This window comes from Pristis pectinata, chromosome 1 (assembly GCF_009764475.1).
Source record: "Pristis pectinata isolate sPriPec2 chromosome 1, sPriPec2.1.pri, whole genome shotgun sequence".
Taxonomy (NCBI): domain Eukaryota; kingdom Metazoa; phylum Chordata; class Chondrichthyes; order Rhinopristiformes; family Pristidae; genus Pristis; species Pristis pectinata.
In genome coordinates, this window is record NC_067405.1 from 58,236,520 (window position 1) to 58,258,786 (window position 22,267).

Genomic DNA, 22,267 nt, shown 5'->3' on the forward strand with positions numbered 1-22,267 from the left:
GGACAAAGATCATTGCGTTTAGATTTATCACACTTGCATTTGCCCACATACTATCTGTGAGTTTATTCACTGGAGCTTGATGTGATTGGTAAGTCATTTCATGCAGCATCTTCCACAGGATGGAGACACAAAAGACCGCAGGTGCTGGAATCTAGAGCAACAAACAATCTGCTGGAAGAACTCAGCAAGTCAAGCAGCATCTGTGGGAGGAAAGGAACTGTCAATGTTTTGGGTCAAAACCCTGCAACTCTTCTGGTTTTGACTCAAAACATTGGTAATTCCTTTCCTCCCACAGGTACTGCTTGACCCACTGAGTTCTTCCAGCAGATTGTTTGTTGTATCTTGAACAGTATTATCTGTGTGAAGAGAACAAGCAACAAGAGAGATAAGTACGAGAGGACATGGCTTTAGGGTGAAAGGGGAAAGGTTTAGGGGGAACATTAGAGGGAACTTCTTCACTCAAAGAGTGGTGGGAGTGTGGAATGGGCTGCCATCTGATGTGGTAAATGTGGGCTTGCTCTTAACTTTTAAGGGTAAATTGGATAGATACGTGGACGAGAGCAGTCTGGAGGGGTATGGGCTGGGGGCAGGTAAATGGGACTAGCAGAATAATGTTTCGGCACAGACTAGAAGGGCCAAATGGCCTGTTTTCTATGGTTCTAACTGCATAGCTCCTCTACAGATCAAGTTGATGAAACTACTGAGCCTCACAAAATCAGAACCAGGAAGTGTCAATTATAATGACCCATATTTGGGATCACAGTGAAGGAACTGTGCTCACTGTTTCCCTTGAAAGAAGCTGCCTACAGATTTCCGATCATCTACAGCAATCTAGATGACCGACTTTCCCTTTTTTGATGTTATTTTGAAATTGCTGCCCTCTACAGGGGATCTTTGGAGTTTAGGAACAGAACAAACAGCAGGCAGGCTGTTTAATCAATCAGTCTGAAAAATCCTGGTAGGTGGCAAAGCAGGAGGTAAATAAGAAATAAAAATTACATTTGATATTGTACCAAAATTGAAAAATGACAGGGATATACATATAGAATCAAGGAAGAAACCTACATAGAAAAACACAAGAATTATGAAGTCTATCATATTAAAAATCTGAAATGTTAATTTTCTTGAGCAAAACTGACTACATTTCTAATTTTTGTTTCCAAGACTAGAAAAATTACTCAGCAATAATAATGACACTATACCATAAAAAAACTCAATTACTGCTGAACCGAGAAAGGACCAATAACACTGGTATTTAATTCTTAGCACTGATCTGTGCAGATTCCATCAATGAATATGACAATAGTGCTTCCAATGGAAGAAAAGGGTATCACTGACCGAGACTTCTGGATTATTAACATCAAGTTAAATTTTAATGCCTTTGAAACAGCCTCTCTGGCACAGAACATTAATTTTCAAGTGTGGAATCTCATTCCTTCAGCTTATTTTTGTTCTGGAGCTTGAAGATGACATCATCTGCATTAGCACAGCAAAACCTGAGCCATCATGTATAGAAACCAAAATAAAGAGACAGAAAGAAAACTGGGATTAGGAAAGAGTAAAGAAAGTATAAAGAAAATGTGAATTATAAATATTTAATTTTTTGTTAATTTAAAGCTCCAAACAGTAGTGTTATTATTAACAAAACACTCTGGGAACTTTTGAAATAGGAATTACAATGCTCCTCTGATAGATGGCTGTTGATTAACCTGTCACAATAAGAAATGTTGGAATTAGTTATCGTTGATCAAGATGGAATTATAGTAAAAATTAAATTTCTAAACAGTGGATAGCTTTCACATTTTATAGTTTGTAGAGAAATAATAATGATAAACATAACACATTAAACTCCATGTGACTTAACTATTTTGATGAATTATCAGGCCACCTTCTGCATAAGAACTGCAAATCCAAAGTTTACATTATGACCCAGTTACCAGAAGATGCAAGAATAGGAACACTTAGAACACAGACTCTGTGTTAAAAAATAAACCATACCATCTTCATTACCAATCACTATCAATGTATTCTAAATTTGTTATTTGCTTTTTATATATGGGAAAAGAAAACAATTTTGACACAGAAGCATAAAGAAATACTTTTTATTTGTCTTTTTTTTAGTTAGAGTAAGAAATGTATTATACTAGTGATAAAACTGGTGATGAAGTGATATAAACACATCACTTCTGATTTATCTTTATAGAAAACCTTTGGGGAAAAGTCAACAGGATCAGTGTTCTCCAGAGCATAAGGGTCAAGTATCAGGGTCAAGCATCAGAGCTGGCCAGATTAACCAATGGCAGTTGAAACTGCCAAAACAAACTTTCCAGGATGAGTACTGGAAGATTCTAAGGAGATCTTACAACAACATGAGGCATATATAAAAAGGAAAAGACTAGTGAGGGCAAATGTAGGCCGGAGGTTATAGAAGAATTTATCGGGGGAATAATGAAAAAGCAGAGAAATTGAACAACTATCTTATGCCTGTCTTCAATGAAGAAGACACAAAAACATTTCAGAAATATCAGAGAAAAAGGGGTCTAATAACAATGTAGACCTGATGGAAATAAGTATTAGTTAAAACAGAAGTTGGAGAGAATAAAAGCTGATAAATCCCAAGGACATGATCCACTTCCCAGAGTTTTGAACCAGTTGGCTATAGAGATAGTTATCATCTGCCAAATATTTATACATTCTGGAACTGTTACTGTAGATTTGAGGGCAACAAATGAGACCCCACTATTTAAGAAGGGCAGGAAGTGAAAAGATGGAACTACTGACCTATTCATCTAATGTCAGTGGAGGGAAGGTGCTGGAGTCTATTGTGAAGGATGTAACAACAGATCTTGTAAGGGCTGAGTAGAGTCAGTATGGATTTATGAAAGGAAAATTGTGCTTAACTAATCTTCTGGAGCTATTTGAGGACATAACTAGTAAAAAAGATAAGAGGGCACTAGTGTATATGGATTGGCAGAAAGCTTTCAATAAGGTCCTGCAGTGGAGATAACAATAGTGCTAAAGCACATGGAGTTGGGAGTACTATATTGACATGGATTGAGAATTAGTTACCAGATAGAAAGAAAATAGAGGGAATACACGTCCTCTTAAGAACTGTTCATAACCCAAACAGTTTGCAAGTTGGAAATACGGCCATGAACCAAGTTCCCATATGGCAGAAGATACCTGCAGTCCTGCAGCATCTAACCATTCCGCAGGGAACGTTTGTAAGCTGAGGAGGACCTGTAAATGGATTTTTCTCCGGTATGGAGACTTCACATTAGTTAACAGTATACAAAAGCAAAATGTTCTTTTAATGATAACAGATTGATTAATTTTGGTCCCTTTGAGGCTCAAAGGGACCAAAGAATGAAAGGTACCAAAAGCCAACAGGCAAGTACAGCAAGTGATTAGGAAGGCAAATGAAATGTTGGCCTTTATTACAAGAGGATTTGAATACCAGTGTAAAGATGCCTTACTGCAATTGTATAGCACTTTGGTGAGATTGAAACTGAGTATTGTGTGCAGTTTATGCCTAGTAACCTATTTGCCTCAGAGTGAGCGCAGCAAAGATTCACTGGATGGGTTCCAGGAACAGAAGGTTTGCCACACGAGGAGCGATGGAGTAGACTTGGCCTGTATTCTCTGGAGTTTAGACAAATAAGAGGAAAACTCAATGAAACATATAAAATTTTTACAGGATTTTACATGCAGGATATAGGATGGATGGGAAGTCAGAAACCAGTAATCACAACCTGAGAGTATGGATAGCCCTGTTGGGACTGAGGTAAGGAGAAATTTCTTCATGCAGAGAGTGATGAAACTTTGGAATTCTCTGGTTGTGAAGGCTTAATTATCACGTTGATTCAAAACAGAGATCAAGAGATTAGGATTATGGGGATAGTGCAGGAAATGGCGCAGAGGTTGAAGATCAACTGTGATCTTGATAAATGGCAGATCAGGCTTGAAGGAGAAAATGGCCAACTCCTACTCCAATTGTTTATGTTCTAACATTTCTGAGATGAACAGTGAAGAGGTGGCACAATGATGCAGTTGGCAGACTAAAAAGAGGACCAACAATCTCAACTAAATTTGGCGAGCCTTTTCTAAAGCAACGTAAGCATATAATGCCATTAACCAGCTGGTGACCACTATTTGAATAGGGTCGAAAAACATCTCTGACTCTTTGACCTCTTGGGACACTGCTATCTCTGGACATGGAGGTGGAAGTGGAGAGCTAATCCCACCTGCCAATCACTGTTTTTCTGGTGCATTGCCAAAAGATTCCTTTTCATATTGTGAATCTTTTGTTGAACTAGCAAGTGAGGTGCTTTTCAAGTTTGATATTTCTTCAGCTGATTTATGACCTTGAATGTTGGTTGGTCTTTCACATTTGGAAATGGGATTGACATTTCTTCATTTTTTTCATCTTCATTTAAGCTCTAGGGCTGGGAACTTCTTCCAATCACTGGATTTGATTTAACTCCAGAAATTATTGGAAACACTCAGCAGGTCAGGCAGCATCTGTGGAAAGAGAAAAAGAGTTAACGTTTCAAGTCAAAGATCCTTTGTCAGACTGGATTTAGTTTGATGTTTAGTTGACTCACCTGTGTAGACATGATTTCATAGAATGTTTAAAAAGTTAGGGTGCTTTTGGCTAATATTTGGTTCTTGGCCAAAACAAATTATTGAACTAATCCCACTTCCTGTTCTAAATCCATTGTCTTGTATGTTATAGACCTTCAGATGTTCACCCAGTTACTTCTTAAATGTGATGAGAGCTTTGTCTCCATCACTCTTTCAGGCAGTGAGTTCAAGACTTCAGGTACTCTTTGGGAGAAAACATTTTCCTTCAACTCCTCATTAATTAATTACTTTGAAATTCTGTCTCATCTCTGTGAAGAGAAATGGGTTCTTTCTGTTCATCCTATCTAGGCCTCTCACCTGGATTAAATCTCCTCTCAACCTCCTTTGTTCCAAAGAAAACAAACACAACTTTGTCAATCTTTCATCATAATTAACAATCTCCAGCCTTGGTAATATACCAGTAAATCTTCTTTGCAACCTCTCCAGAACTTTTACAATCTCCCTGCCATGTGGTGATCAGCACCACACTCAGAACTCTAATTGTGGTTGAACTCCTTACTGGAGACAGGATTGAGGAAGGAGCTGTAATTTATTTTAAGAAGAATGATATATTATGTAAGGTCTGTGACACGACCTGAAAGTGTGGTTGAATTAGACTCAATATTAACTTGAAAACGGGAATTGGAATTAAACTTGAAAAGAAAAAAAGCTTGTAAGGCCCTGAAAAGTAGCAGAATTTGAAAGCTCCTTCACTGAACTGGTCCTGGTACAATATGTTGTATGGCCTCATGTTCTGTAAGTCTATGGATCTACCTGTTCTTGTGCTACAAATCACAATTTCTTAAATTGTATAATGCTAAAACTATTTAGCTGTTTAAAAAATAGTTTGTACACTTGTTATAAAACATATAAATAAAAAGCATTTCTTTCTGCAGCAGTTACAGATCAAGTTGAGCCAATGTTCCAAGGATACATTCCTGGATGATTATGGAACAGCACATTCATGCAATGATAAGATCTTTGATACCATAGTGTGATTACTATGGTAACTAAACAGAAGCCTCAGCAGGGAGAGTTGGGGCAAGATTGGGATGCCTGAACAAAAACTAAAGAGGAAAAATGGAAAAGGACATGATGACAATTGTTAATGGATTTCATTTAACTTGCTTTGGCAGGAGGTGGTCAATTGGCTAAAATTCAAGTTATGCAAAATGAGTCATATATTAGCATGGCTACAAATTATGTGCAAATGCAGGAACTTATTTGATTGCTGTTTATCACTATGTTGTCATTGCTTTTGGAAGAACCTTTTGTCCATAATTCTCCATAGATATTTGGGTATATTTCATTGGATTACAGAAACCCATCCATTACAAGACAGAGAGAAAATGTCTAAACCAATCAGATCTCAAGGCTCATCACATGTAATAAAATGAGATAAAATGATCGATCTGGAGACATAAGAGACAGTGATGCTGGAATCTGGAGCAAACAGTACACTGCTGGAAGAATTCAGTGGGTCAGGCAGCATCTGTATAGGGATGGTCAACATTTTGGGTCAAGACCCAGCATCAGGACCAATGACTGTTCTATTTGATTAACAAGCTGATTTAACAATTTAGCAAGCTCTGTGCTCCAGTGTTCTATATTTAAACAAAGGTCATCATTAAAGTAGGGTACTTGCTTTCTCTTACCAATAAGATTCTCTCCTTTTTGGTTGACTGCAATAAACAAACAACATAGGATCAAGTAGGCTCAATAACACACAATTACTTATTTGGAAGGGTAAGCAGAATATGAAGGCACTGGAGGAGGGGCAAAAGAGATTTACTTGGTTGATACCAGCAATGAGAGCTAGTCATATATATCAGGAAAGATTGAACTGTCTGGAGATCTTATCTCTAGAAAACTGCAGAGTTTATTGATAACCTATAGAAGTCATTAGGATTATGAAAACATTTTTAAGGTGCATGCAGAAACGTTGCTCTCTTATGGGTGACACTAGAACTAGGGATCATAAATATAAGATACCTACTGATAAATACAATAAAGAATTCAGGAGGAACTGTTTTATTTTAATCTGGAAGTGGTTAGAATGTGCAACTTGGTATCGCAATGGGCAATTAAAGTAACTGGCATGAATGGATCTAAAGGGTAACTAGATAAGCACAAGGAAGAAGAGTAGAAGGATATGGTGTTGAAGTTAAATAAAAATGAATTGGAGGAGACTCACGTGGAACATTGGCAGCCACATGAATGTATTTGGCTGGAAGGCCTGTTCCTATATATAGGAACAAGGCTTAACTTGATCTGTCCTACAAATATTATGCAAGGATTGAACAATTACACTGTGAAATCCAGACTACAAGAACAAGTTTAGGATAAAATATAGATTGCAACAGAAGTTTTTAAACATCTGTGACCAGAATGTAGGCTTTCCCAAAGGTGAGCTCAGCCCAGCACTATGGGCCCTGAAATGCAGAGGAGGAATAGTTGCCACTGCTTTAGATTCATCCACCCAGTGAAGGGGAAGTGTCATTTACATGGAGATGTATTATAAATCAAACAATTATGCAATAAAGCCTGACCATCACTGTGTAATGCATCAGTTTTTCTGACTACGGAGATTCCTTTTCCTTTGCTGAAGTTACAGGAAGAGCATAAAATTATGCAGAGAACAGCAAATAAATTTCTGAGACTTCTATCTTGTTGCGTAAAACCCAATTTAAACTGACAGCAGAATTTCTAATTCAATCTACCAATTTTTTGTTCCAGCATATGTATATCCTGTGCTTTTATGTCAGGTTGTTTGAGGATTCTTCCCTGGTTAACAGTCCATAACAGTACTGGTTACTAAAAGCTGTTCCTCAGTTTGCCTGCTCCTTGAGATGGTGGAAGTCTTGTGGGCTTGCACAAAGCAAGGATATTCTGATAGATATCAGGATCTCATGCATTCACCTGTATTATTCTGTTCCCGTGCTCTGAAAGCACTTGTATATTGATGGGATGTCAGCTTTTTCTATGCAACAGTTATAATGGGCTTGGTGGCATGTGAGCATCTACACTGAGACTCTTCACTTTAGGAGAGGTTGCCAAATTGCAAAACTACTGCACCTTATGGAGAAATGAACAAATGTAAGCAACACAATGTACCCTCTGCACTCTTGATACGTTACTGGAAAAATTCCAACTGATGCGGCAAATAACACCAACAATGGCCTTAAAGTAGTGAGGGTTGTGACTTGCAGAGGTGAACAAGGTAGGGCTGAATACTGTGCTAAACCTTGCTTGCAGATCATATTCCAGCCAACATCCTAATTCCAATGGCAACATAGAGTCATAGAGTGATACAGCACAGACACAAGCCCTTTGGCCCACCAACTCCATAACGATCATCAACTAGCCATTTACACTAATCCTACATTAATCCTATTTGTTTTAATTCTCCCCACATTCCCTTTAACTCTCCCCGGATTCTACTACTCACTGACAAAGGAGGGGCAATTTACAGTGTCCAATTAACCTCCCAGCTCACAAATCTTTGGGATGTGGGAGGAAACTGAAGGTCCCAGAGGAAACCCATGTCGTCAAAGGAGAATGTGTTAACTCCACGCAGATAGCACCCTAGGTCAGGACTGAACCCATGTCTCTGGTGCTGTGAGGCAGCACCTCTACTAGTTGTCCCACTGTGCTGCCTAGGCATCCTAAAACATGACTATGTGGTTGTGCTTTGGATGGAAAAATGCCCTTACATGGTGGATTCTGTGATATTTTCCTCTGCATAATCTATTTCCTCTGGTGGCCTGCAGAGCTCCATTTAAAAGAACTGGAAAAACATTAACCAGGATGGCATTATGCTCCTGATTCACATATTCTGATGTCTATCATGGGTTTCAGGCAAGATTGTGGTTGCCCAGGTAGCCTTTATGTATAAGTTGTTGCTTGTACTCTGTGCCTAACTTGTGTTCAACACTCTCATCTAAAATTTTTTATTGCACTGGATTTTTCAGAAGGTTAATATATAAGGATGCCTACAAAGATTGAGTGTTTCCTGTAGCGTGGATTTCTCCTTTTCTGATGTTGGTTGGAATGATCAGCGAAGTCAAAAGGGAATGCTGGCTGAATAACCAAGCAAGTTAAAAGATTCTTGCAGACAGCAACCAGAAAATAAAGAAGTACATTTTTAGCTAATATTTTAACATTTTGTAAAGCATGAATGTAAGAAATTGAAATAAGATAAAAAAGGGAAGGATTATTTTAAAATCAATTTGTTAGAAATTCAATCATGCCACGTTGCCTTTTTCAGGATTCCATGTATGTAAGTCAATGTTTCCCAGAGTAAAACATGGTTTTAACATATTTCTGGCTAAATCATGCAGTTCTGGAAATTCAGAAACTCATGTTTGATGAATTGTTTTCCACACTGGAAATATATGATGATGTAAAGCTCATTTACACGGCTGGGAAGTTGATATGTCATTAAAAACTCAGTTGCACCTCATTCAGTTGAGTAACATATTCAGGATACTTTACACTGCAGGTAGTTTGGAAATACCTAAAGTTTTTGGCTGCAGACGACAAATAAAACTCTGGGGAGGAACAGCGAATCCCTGAAAACACACTGGGTTTCTGTCCTTATTGTACACATATGTACTTCAGAAGTTGCTGTCGGTTTCCTAGCAGCAAATGCAAATAGTTTGGTCACTGTTTAGCTTCCATAAAAATAATAAACTATTCCAATTAATCCAGTTAAAAACAAAAGCTTCCTTTTTGGCATTTCTTTCGAGAGTCAAAAAAAACTTACTTAAAAATAGGGGGCATTGTGTAGATTATTGCCTTATAAATTGCTTTCAGATGATGAGGAAAGCATTCAATGGTAGATTGTAAATTACATCCACTGGGATACAAGCCAGTTGTGTAAGGTTGTGTGTTATTAAAAGAAAGTTTAATATTGGCATACTAATCTTTTCCTTGCTTTCTAGTTGATTGCCAGGCTGATAATAGAAGCGACTGGATAGGGTGGAAATTTTTTAAGTATGATGCCTGTATTTCAGATGTAAAGTAGGCACATAATATTCTGATTTTAGCACAGGGATACCAGTGTAGGTACTTAGAACATAGAACTGCACAGTATAGGAACAGGACCTTCGGCCCACAATGTCTACACCAAACATGATGCTGTATTAAATTAATTTTCTTCTGCCTGTACATGATCCATATCCCTCCATCCCTGCATATTCATGTATCTACCTAACAACTTCTTACACACCACTATCGTACCTGCTGCTTCCACCACTGCCCCCGGCAGTCTGTTCCAGGCATCTACCACAATCTTTGTAAAAAAAACTTGCCCTGCACATCTCCTTTAAACTTTCCCCCTCTCACCTTAAATGCATGTCCTCTAGTACTTGAGATTTCTACTCTGGGAAGAAGATTCTGTCTACCCTATCTATGCCTCTCTTAACCTTATAAACTTCTATCAGGTCTCCCCTCAGCCTCCTACACTCCAGAGAAAACAACCCAAGTTTGTCCAACCTCTCCTTATAGCTCATACCCTCTAATCCAGGCAGCATCCTGGTGGCCTCTTCTGCACGCTTTCCAAAACCTTTGGCTGCACTGGAGTAACTGGAGTATTGTGTGCAATTCTGGTTGCACACAATACTCCAATAGAATTGCACACAATACTTCAATTACTCCAATGCAGCCTCATCAAAGTTTTATATAGCTGGGGTCATTTTAAAAACATATGGGCCCAGAAATTCTTGTGAGCCCTAATGGTCCAATAGGTGGTCATAGCATAATCTGTTCACAAGCCTGCTGCTATAAACCTCAATAGCATCCAAGGGCCAAGGGTATTCCAGGCTTCACAAACACATATACAACGTAAGCAATTTGGTAAGTGGCTGGGTGAGGGTGTTGGCAAACAAGATTGGGGGTGGGTTGGTGCAAACCAAGTCAGTGGTTGGGTGTTCAAGGCACAGGTAATGTGAGCCTCAGGGTATTGTGGGTCTTGGTGGATCAGAGGGTTGTGGAAATGAGAGGAGACCAGGGAGTTGGGAGGAAGTCAGTGGTTGTTTAGGTGGGTGCTAGGGGGTGAGTGCCCATTGACGTGAGGAAGAGTGGCAAGAAGGATAAGGTAAGCAAAAGATTTACCTTAATGGGATCCCAATTTACACACCACTGTGAAGACGTAGTTACCCTGGAGTGCCCAACGATGGTCAGTGTTGGGTCTTGTTCTGAATCCCCCTATAATGCTATAAATCTGACACAAATCAGATGCCCAACTTAAATGACACTGGGATGTGCTCAGTGGAATTTTTGGAGTGAAAATAACCCGGAATAGCTTCTAATCACTTTATTCCATAACTAGGTCATTTTCCGTTGCTGAAGTAATGATTCAGTCTTTAAGCATGCCATGTAATCCAATTTTTAGGAAATCATATTTCAGAAATTCATCTTCTCAATGCCTAAAAAAGGAGCATGGTGCAGACGAAGATTGTGGTGATGTGGCAGTGAGAAGTCTTAAGCACATTTCTGAGTGAGATAATGCCAGCTGTTAACATGAAGTGGATCTTTGGGTACAAGAATTTTATGGTGTTTCTCTGATATCCATTTTACCCTAATCAACAGCTGTACAGCACTCAAACAAAATACACTGATGCTGAGACACAAAAGATGATCAGAAACACTGAAAATGAAAGAAATCTATATGGATGTAAAGCTCCACAGTCTTAAAGGTACAATCTCCCAACACACAGCCCAAAGTTTAAACAAGCGACTAGAGCTTCAAGTTCCTGGGAGTGAACATCACCAACAGCCTGTCCTGGTCAAATCATGTAGATGCCACGACCAAGAAAGCTCACCAGCACCTCTACTTCCTCAGGAGGCTAAAGAAATTTGGGTTGTCCCCTTTGACTCTCACCAACCTTTACCGATGCACCATAGAAAGCATCCTATCTGGATGTATCACGGCTTGGTACGGCAACTGCTCTGCCCAGGACTGCAAGAAACTGCAGAGAGTTGTGGACACAGCCCAGCACATCACAGACACCAGCCTCCCCTCCTTGGACTCTGTCTTTACCTCTCGCTGTCTTGGTGAAGCAGCCAGCACAAAGACCCCACCCACCCGGGTCATTCTCTCTTCTCTCCTCTTCCATCGGGTAGAAGATACAGGAGCCTGAGGGAACGTACCACCAGACTTAAGGACAGCTTCTACCCCACTGTGATAAGACTATTGAATGGTTCCCTTATACAATGAGATGGACTATGACCTCATAATCTACCTTGTTGTGACCTTGCACCTTAATGCACTGCACTTTCTCTGTAGCTGTGACACTTTGTACTGTTATTGTTTTTACTTGTACTACATCAACGGACTCTGTACTAACTCTAACTGCACTGTGTAATGAATTGACCTGTACGACCGGTATGCAAGACAAGTTTTTCACTGTACCTCAGTACAAATGACAATAATAAACCAATACCAATACCAGAAAAGAAAAATATTTTGTACATTGTGCCTAGAAATATGATTGGTAAATAGTTTTATATTTAAAGATATCTTTTAAGGAGCTTACCGGTATTGATGATCCGTCAGGATTATTGCCTCCAGTTCTTTCTCAGTGTTCCACACACATCCTTGAAACTCTTCAGTTTAAGGTATCTTTGAATGGATGATCCACTGGTTATTGCTCCATCAGCTCAATAACTTCTTTGTGGCATTCTGTGCTTCACTGAATATTTTCTAACATCCAGCCAAGTACTTTTAATGCAAGAGATCACATTCATTCACATCATGTCCTTGATCCTATATATACCTACTGCCTCCAACTAGACATATATCTTTCCATTTATCTAATTAAATCATTTGTCACAGCCATAATACATTTATCTTTTTCAATGACAGTATATTTTCAAGGCAGTCTTCTAATATGATAACCTTTAGACAATTTCCCTTAAAGTATCAAATGTATTCTAACCAATATAGATTTTGCTGTACTTGGAAAAGCTGATGATTCAGTACCTTTGCAAATTTTAACAAATGGATGTATTTACCCTTCATTATTTCCCAATCTACGAATGAATCGACCAAGGACATTCCCCTTTTATAGTAAGTTGTTGTAATTTCCAACCAATCTGCTTCCAGGGTACAGATGGTTTGGCCTTTCCTTGTTACTCTGAGGGACAGATTGCCTTCATGGTAGGACCGTGTACTGAAGTCTTCATCAGAAACATTGAAAAGAGCAAACAGCTTCAAATCTAGATTGGAAAGAAATACAAAAAAACAAACAACTTATTTACGCTCTTCCTAATGAGCTACAGCAGGCATCTCAGAAAAGCTGTGTGGAACTCTGACCTATGCTGGTTGGAAGGAAACTCATCCCCTAACTATAGGAAGGATGTCATTAAACTGGAAAGGATGCAGAAAAGATTCACGAGGACGTTACAGATATTGGAGTGGTTGAGTTATAAGGATGGATATGCTGGGGCTATTTTTCCTGGAGTGAAGGAGGCTGAGGAGTGACATTAAAGAGGTATATAAAACCATGAAGAGCATAGATAAGATGAATGGTCACAGTCTTTTTCCTAGCAGATGGTAGAATAAAACTAGACAGCATAGAATTAAGATGAGTGGGTAAAGATTTAAAGGGGACCTGAGGGGCAACTTTTTCACAGACATGTTGGAGGGGATGAGCTGCTAGAGGAAGCGGTAGATGTTTAAAAGACATTTGGATAGATACATGGGTAGGAAAGGTTTAAAGGGATATGGGCCAAATGCAGGCAAATGGGACTAGTTCAACTTGGTTGGCATGGACAAGTTGGGGCCAAGGGCCTGTTTCCATGTTGCATAATTCCGTGATTCTATGATAGATTTGGATTGCTCATCAGTTTTTCACCAGCCAATTGATTTTACTTTGTACAGTAAAGGACATCTGGTTTAATAACGTGGTGAGGTTTAGTACATGGGTGTAAAATGGTCGACCAGACCAATCCCATCAAATGGGGTGGGGGGGGGGAGAGGGAGGGGCAGTGGGGACATAAAAGCAGGTGGCCTAATCAATATTGTCAGTAAAACAGGTGGTCAAAGCAATTATGTCAGTTCCTACTACATGGGTTAGTTTAAAATAACTTCTATTTTAGGATTAGAAGTGGTTATGCAGAGAACAACAAGGTACTGTATTCTTTCCCTTTGTAGGATGCAAAACTGAGATGCAATTTCTCATGTTACACCTCATATTGTTGAAGGATATGCACATTAACAGATGTTGCATGATAATGAAGGTGAAGGACATTTAGAACTTCATAGTACACCTGCCTGTATGAATATACAAACTTCAAATAAACATTTTAAACCATGCTATAAATACTTATGAAAGAAGTAAATAGAAACAAAATATAACCATCACACAAACCTTCCTTTGGTTGAGCAGTAGCAAAGTTTTCTTTTCCATTTCCCTTTCCTCTTCCATGCAAATGATCTTCTTCTGGAGATGGACCATTCTCTAAAACATTGGGGATTTTATTGCACCAATGTTCTTCTTCTCCTGCAGATTCCACTGGCTTCATGTTTGAAGTCCCCTCATTGCATTTTAGAGAGTTATTGTCGGGATTATGCTTACTTTGATCTGGCAACTGAAAGTTGGCATCCTGGGCCAAATCCATATCTGGCTCTATTGATAAGTTTGTGCCATTGCAGGCTTTTGACTGGGAATGGAGCTGGTTTAAAAATCCAATGAACTTCATTCCTTTCTTAGCTGAATCATTAACCTAAGAAAAAAATAACATTTAAGTTAGTATGACACAAATATATTTTATTTATAATTTAATTGCTGGAGCAGCAATGACTTAAGAAGCCTACGCAGTAGGTTGTGGTTCTGGGGAAAGGACAATGGGAAGACAAAATGATTACACCCAAATATAGACTCCCAAAGGGGTAAAGGTTTTTTTTTTACTGTCATACAGCACTTCAGATGTGGAGAAAAATGCTATGTGCCATTAGACAAAGCAGATCTCCAGATCACGGACTAGGTTCCTTCTACAGCTCCTTATGGGGTCATTGCCTCCTTAAGAAGATCTCATCTGATGCATTCTGAAAAGATTAGTGCAATCTATAGATTGTGTTAGAAGCCTTCTTCCCTATTACTGAGGCATTCTCTTGGAGTTGATGATGTCTTGCTTTCATTCAATTCTGTAGTTCTGAGGTGACTAATGAGGCCAACCTAGGATCCTGAAACTCTGCCGAAGGTGGGGTGCAAGGTGCTTGGAATTGTTGGGTGAGTTGCTTGGGAGGTTCCATTTTGAGTGGTCACAGGTCAGGGATTCCCATGAGTAGGTGAGGATGTTACATTTTTCCCCAAGGAGACTTTGATAACACCCATGAAGCATTTTCTCCATCCTCCTGTGAATTTCTCACTATGACAGAGCTGGGAATGGAGTGCCTGTTTTAGGAATCTTCTATCAGGAATGCAAACAATGTGGCCTGTCCATAGGATCTGGATGAGTGTTTTAGCACTTCCATGCTGGGAATGTTGGTTTTGGAAAAGGCATTGCTATTAGTTTGCTTCTCTTGCCAATGGATTTGGAGGATATTGTGGAGACAGCATTAGTGGCACCACTCCAATGCTTTGAGGTACCATCTCTACACCTTGGAAGTGTACAGGTCAGGGGGCACTCCTGCCCAGTAGACCATTAGCTAAGTGTAGGGTATGAGGTCTTTATTGAACAGTCCTTTCCTCAGATGGCTAAATCCTATGCTGGTGCACAGAAGAAAGTGGTGAATTTCATCACTGATATTTGCCTTCATGGACAGATGTCTCCTGAGATATAAGAGATGGTCCACATTTTTCAGAATCTCACTATTTAACTTTGTCAGGGCCTGATTTTATCCAATGAAGGCAGATCAGTAGAGGACCTTTGTCTAATGCTGTCAAATGGAAAATCCATTCTCTTGTAAACTGAAGCAGTTTGTGATGAGTTGCAACCTTGTTATATACACAAGTACCATTTGTGCCCTGCAGTTCATTGACTGAGGCTGGAGTAACCTTGATTCTGGAATGCAGGTGATTAAGGCTGAACAGTTTTCCATTTGTTCTATAAAATGACTTCACTCCAGTGGGGAGTTTACAGAGGTGAGATGCAATGTAGCTGTGAGGAAGATTTGGAAGTGGGTTGGAGCAATGACACAGTCAACAGTGGGATTAAATTCACAGTGGACCTGTTGGCTAGAATCATGGTCTGCTAGTCATCATGTGACATATGTAGAATGGAAACTGTTGATATAATGGCCTCTGCACAGTAAAAGAATTTGCACACAGGCATCTTCCATGTCTCAATATGAAGTTAGCATCCTAGGACATCAGAACCCTCATGGACAACGTCCACAGTGATGGACTTGAATGTCGCCTTGCATTGATTGCCTGGGAATGCAAATGCTACTATGCTGATATTCAAAGAACAAGGCAGAGACTATAACCTTCATTTGGAAATGCAAACTTGAAGAGAAATGCTATATTCCTGGGGTGGGTTTTGGATACACAAGGGGCTGGAGATGCTGGAATCTGCAGCAACAAACAATCCTCTGGAGTAAATCAGCAGGTCGAGCAGCATCTGTTGGGGGAATAATTGGGCCAAAACCCTGCATTAGAACTGAGAGTGGAGAGGGGAGATGGCCAGTATAAAGAGGAGAGGGTAAGTGGTGAGACAGGAGCCTGAGGTGATGGGAAAGGGGACAAAAATGGGAGGGCTGGCGGAGGATTGGAACGATAGAGAGAAGGGAGGGGAGGGGGAAAACACAGTGGAGGGGAGGGTTACCTAAAATTGGAAAAATCAATGTTCATGCCATTGGTTTGTACCCAGGTAGAATTTGAAGATATTCTAGAATACTCCGAAAATATAAGGGAATCTTGTTATTTTGCTCATAAACCATAAAAACCTGTACAAGTCAACTTTATGGTTAAAAATTGTTGTGGGAAATGGGGATGATTAGTAGATCTACGTGTCTATCTAATTTAATATTAGGCCTGATAAGAATTCAATATTTATTTTTCAGCTTTGTTCATATTTTAATAAACTTTAGTTGAAGCAATTGAATTGTAAAACATCGTGCATTATTAATGGAATAAATGTTTAATGGAATAAGCAGGGTTTCAAAATCTGGATTGATTTATTTTTCTAATATTGAGCAGAAGTATATAAGGAAATAAACAACTATATTTTAAACACAAGAAAGGTACTTTTCTAAAATTGAAGTTCCGAAAAGGTGATGCAAATTACACACTAATTTTATGGTAAGAAGATATGCCCTGGTCACAACTGTGAATAACTCATCTGGTGTATATCCAGTAGATATTATCCAGGTAATACTGCAAACACCAGGGGTGAAACTTTAAAATCACCCAGAACAAGTCAAGAGAAAAAAAAGGCTCATTAGTCAGATGGAAAACTGATCAATTATGCACATGCAGAGTATATACTCAGGTGCTCCTCAAGGACCTGATTCACTAACACAGTACTCATTTGTTTGGCTCTATTCATGACTTCCATGAACTCATTCTTGATTCTGTTAGCGACTCAACAGGCCTCCCTGAAAGGCAAGTGTTATGAGAGAGTACCTTGTCCAACAGCCCTTTCAGAACATCACTGGAAAGCATTTGATTGCTGACAGGCCATTCTTCAACAACTAGCTTGCTGTGCTTTTGTTCTCCTTGTTCTGACTTCTTTACACTGTATTGAAGAAAAATAAATAGAAACTACATTAGGGCAATGAACATTTTTATTAACCAGAAGAGAAATAAGATTTTTTCAGTATATATACATGAAACAACCAAACATCAGCACTTCTGTTCACATTCAAATTGATTTTATCAAAAATATTCTGATAATCTGAGTTAGATTCACTTTGGGAAAGGTTATTCTATGATGAGGTTGAAGAACTAGCACTTCCATTTTTTTTCAAAGTTTTGCTTCAGATCAGTTTGCTTTTCCCTAAGTAGTTAAAATATCAAAGCAAGAGGCAGTGTTTTAGTTTAGCAGAGGTCACCAAAAGTAAACTGACACTCTGCATTGTTTATCTCATCTGTTAAAATATGAAAAGTTTTAATGGGAATTAAGAGCAGCATAGCGTTGGGGGGATGAAATTCCTTTTGTCATTTGTGATAACTTCAATGGGAGATGGTAGAATTCCTGCAGATTTTCAGTCCTTATTGATGACAATGTGTCAGTATTACATAATTACAGAAACATACCAATGTTTAAAAGTGAGTTTCAGTTTGTGTCCTTGTAATACAGAGTAACTGGTGGAATTAAGACCCTCAAATTAAATCCCATGCCATGATTTGATTTTATGTAGTACAATATGGTGCTTTTAGTGAAAGATGTGCGTTACAGACTAGGTTACTATTGGGAATGTCCCTTTAAGATAGAGCATAGTGGTGTGTGCGTGGAATGATGACGACAACAAGAGATAAGGACGTAATGACGTTTTTGGAGCAGTCAGTCGGATTCAGTCAGACGACGACAGAGAGAGAGAGAGAGAGAGAGAGAGAGAGAGAGAGAGGGAGAGAGAGAGAGAGACTAGTCTGCTAGTCTCTGTCGATGGATGAAAAACAGTAACGGTGCCTGTCGCTACAATCCACGTATGGATTTTTGGAATAATCCAGTGGAGTCCACTTTGTCATTAACCTGTAGAAGAAAACAGGTATTTGTGTGGACGGCCACGATTTGAGTGCCTTTCGGGGTGGCAGATGCTTCGGAACAAAGCGGTGGAGTAGTCACTGCTGAGTAGACACTGAGGTGTCATATGGGTTCCATCGTGGAACATTTGGATTTCGTAATTACTCTCTATTTTCTCTCTACGTTTTGTCTTCAGTCAACGGTGGTTTTGCAGAAGCCTTTGCTCACGTTTCACCTTATGGCTTGCTGAACTGAACTTTGAGAACTATTGCTGGACTTGGAGTTTGGGAATTTGCCACACACACATTTGGGGTTAATGCTTAAGATCTAACATTTTTACTTCTAACATGCTACCATTTTTACTTTTAGTCTTATTATCATAAGTAGTTATTAATAAAATAGTTTTTAACACTTGTACATGACTTGGTGTGTTTCTTTTGTTGCTGGTACGTGACATATGCATGATCCATTTGCCAATAATGTTGCAAGACATTAAGTAATAAAATTAGGCTCAAACAGTGTGGCAGTCCGTGACTCATATTTGCTAATACTGCTCTTAACGTGGCAAAGATTTTGATGTACTTTTTGTACATATGTGTCCATAAATACATTTCCTCATCTTTTGGGGCTGCCCACCTGTCCTTCACCTCAATCCTCCCCCTCCCACAATCCCAATTTCCTCTGCAGCCTCCATGATTGCTCCTTATTTCATCCTTTTACTCCCCAACTATATCCCTACTTCCTCATCCCTTCCGTTACACATACAATAGCATAACAAGCAATTTCAAGATACATTTTACTTAGCTGAGGGACCAGGTTTGAGGCAGATTGGAAAGAGATTGGAATGGGAATTGCAGGATGGTAATGAGTTGTAGCTTGACAACACAACCATGAGGCCTAAAACCTAATTATAAGCAATAACTGAGGATGAGTGGAGAAAGATGCACAGAAATTAAAACATCCATGGTTAACTGTAATTCTGTAGTTAAGTCATTGTACTAAAAAAAAATGAAAATGGTCTCCAGAAAATGTGGCAAGTTCTGGAATATTGCCTGCGAATTTAGACACTATGAGATTTGAAAGATAAGCAGACAACATTGCCACCTAATTTGGAGAGCAGGTAATACAGTACCCATGATGTAAGTCAATGGAACGGCAACAGACAATATGATAGGCACAGTACAATAGGAATAGCATGCATAAATGTCACAAAATAAAATGCCAGTTAAAGGAAATATGAGCTTCAAATAGGAAAAATGAAATTTTGGATATATAATTTTTCTAAATCATATGTCCATGAGCAATTCCCATCTATATAAGGCAAAACCAAAATATTGCGATGATATCAATCGGAAGCACCAATAAAATGCTGGAAATATTCAGTGGGTCAAGCTGTGTTTCTCAAAGAGAAATTAATTTTTACTGTTGGATGACAGTCTTAAACTTTTTATGTTCAATAATTTTTCCTTCTTGCTTTGGAAATTAATCAGTTTTTTTAAAATGAAAACAGTAGTAATCAGAATGAAGAAAAGGTAGAAATCCAAGATGTCTTAAGATGCAGAGAAGGAGGGATGGGGGGGGGGGGGGGGTGGCGGAAGAAAGAGAACAAAAGGAGCGTCTGTGATAAGCTGGAAACCAAGAGAGAAAGAGTGATTTAAGTGGTGTTGGTGTTAGATGAGGGAGGCGGTGAAGCCTTGTTAATCACAGCTGAACTGTCTGGAGGAGGTGTAATTAGGAGATAAATCAGGACAGGGAAAAGGAAACAATGTCAGAATTGTGAATTACTAAACATTGCAGATGCTGGAAACATGAAACAGAAGAAAATGCAGGAAATAACCAGCAGGTCAGGAAGCATCTGTGGGGTGGGAAAAAACTGAACTAATTATGTAGGTTAATGATTTTTCATCAGAACTGGCTAGTGATATAAATCAATGGAATGGCAACAGACTAGTTCTGATACAAACTGGAAAGGCTGGTTACCTGAAAATGTTGAATTCAATGTTGAGTCCTAAGAGCTGCAATGTGCGCAATTGGAAGATGAGATTCTGCTCTTTGAACTTATATTGTGCTTCACTGGAACAGTGTAAGTGTCCAAAGGTGGAAAGTTCAGAGTGGGATGCCATGGATAATTAAAGTGACAGGTAGCTGCAAAGTCAGGGGGACCCCTGTGCACTGAAGTGTTCTGCAAAATGGTCACCCAATTTCTCCAATGTAGAGGAGGTCACATTGCAGAAGAAGTGCAAACACTGCTTCACCTGGATGGAGTGTTTAAGGCCCTGCTACACGAACAGGTTCAAACAAATGACAATTATTACAACCTTCAAAGGCAACTGCGCTCTGAAGCACTTTAGAATTTTCAAACATAACTTAATTCATAGATTTTTTTTGAATTGTAACTTTCGAGTCTTGAACTGATGTCTAAACTCAAAAATGTCTATGAATTTAACTTACCCTGATTTTATTTTAGTTAATATAACTCTATAGATGTAACTTAGTGGAGAACGTTTCCTTCGCCCCACAGAAAGAATTGTAGGGTGGATGGTGGCAACAACATATCCTTTCCTGTAGTACCCTTCCAGCTTAGAATTAAGATCCAAGAGAGAGGAGATCCAGATAACATCTGGATTTGATGAACCTATAATGAAATGAATAAAAGAAAAAAAACTGAACTCTCATTAAAGATGCCCTAATTCCTAAAATATGAAATATATAGGGATTTTTAAATAGAAAATTGTAGAAGCACCCCTTCACAATGCAACTGTTAAGTAATTACAAAATCATTGCTACAGATCATATTGTATGTAAGACATTGCAATGAAATTAAGAATACTTTTTGTAAATTGATGGATGTAATGTTCATGTGTTTTCATGTCAAGATATTAAGCCATGGATACCATCAGGCCTTGATGTCTTCACGAAGAGGTCTCAATTAGTTTTGCACTTAAGAGCATCTAGGTTTAGTGATTCAGTGGTGAACATTCTAGTTGAACAGATGATATATAAGTAGGTTGTCTATTATGAGGTTATGCCAAACAGACCTTATGACATGCTGGATTATCATGCCAGGAGACAGATGCCCACTGAATGGATTGAATTTGTTTTCCACAGAGAAAACTATTTTAATTAATAATGTTTCATTTAAGTGGAGGCATTTCTTAGGGTATTTTGGGTATAAATAAAACACAAATCAGGGCTTCAAGCTTTATAAAGGATCTTCTTATGAAGCAATAATCTACAAGCCTCAACATCTTTGGCCGAATAACAGTTAGGCTGCACTTATGAAGAGGGAAACAAAGTTAACATTTCTGACTTTTCAGCAGAAGTGGGTAAAGTAAAAATAAAACAAGCTTTAAGTGGCACAGAAAGGGGGCAGGGCTGAAGAGAACAAAAGGGAAGGTCTGTGATGGCTTTAATGATATGAATTTTGGATGGTGCAAGTACCCATAAAGAGTGAATTTCCAGATTTTCCTTGATGTTTCAGAATCTACACAGAATGCTAGTGTTGTAAATCTGCAAATTGTTTGTATGTGTTTGGACCCTTCAATAATCTCAAGGAACTTTGGCCCCTGTAGATAAAAGTTTAAACAAAGAGCTAATCTTTGTCAAATCAGGGTTGAAAATACATTAGTAATTTGAAAGGCTGTTACCTACGTATCTGTGGCCTGATTCTTTTTTTAAAAACCTTCAGGACAAATAACACATCAAGAGTGACAATTTTGTAAAAACATCCTAACCCAAACCACTATAATTGCTGTTTCTGTTGTTTGTGACTCTTTTGCCTAGGCATTCAGCTGCACAATCTGGAATGGCTACCGCTATGAACACATAGCGTGTCCATTTGGACACATTAGAATTTAAATTGCCAGAAAAGCAAATCACAAAATTTGCAAAGCAAGTAAGTTGTAGAGACTCTAGGCTGTAGTAACAGGGCAAATACATGCACAAAATAATAAATCCTATGCACAGAAGATCCTGGGAGTAGGGAACAAGGCAGAAGCTTTAAATGCAGGAG

General features: G+C 38.8%; 1 protein-coding gene across 1 annotated transcript in view; it reads right to left on the bottom strand.

Annotated features, from left to right (window-relative positions):
- Positions 1 to 22,267, bottom strand: part of rftn2 (raftlin family member 2) — a 51,258-nt gene that overhangs the window by 15,903 nt on the left and 13,088 nt on the right. The window contains exons 3-6 of the mRNA XM_052022534.1: positions 20,707 to 20,890; positions 17,196 to 17,307; positions 13,998 to 14,352; positions 12,640 to 12,843 (exon numbers count right to left, since the gene is read on the bottom strand). Of these exons, the coding sequence (XP_051878494.1) occupies positions 12,640 to 12,843; positions 13,998 to 14,352; positions 17,196 to 17,307; positions 20,707 to 20,890 (855 nt within the window). The remainder of the gene's footprint in view (positions 1 to 12,639; positions 12,844 to 13,997; positions 14,353 to 17,195; positions 17,308 to 20,706; positions 20,891 to 22,267) is intronic.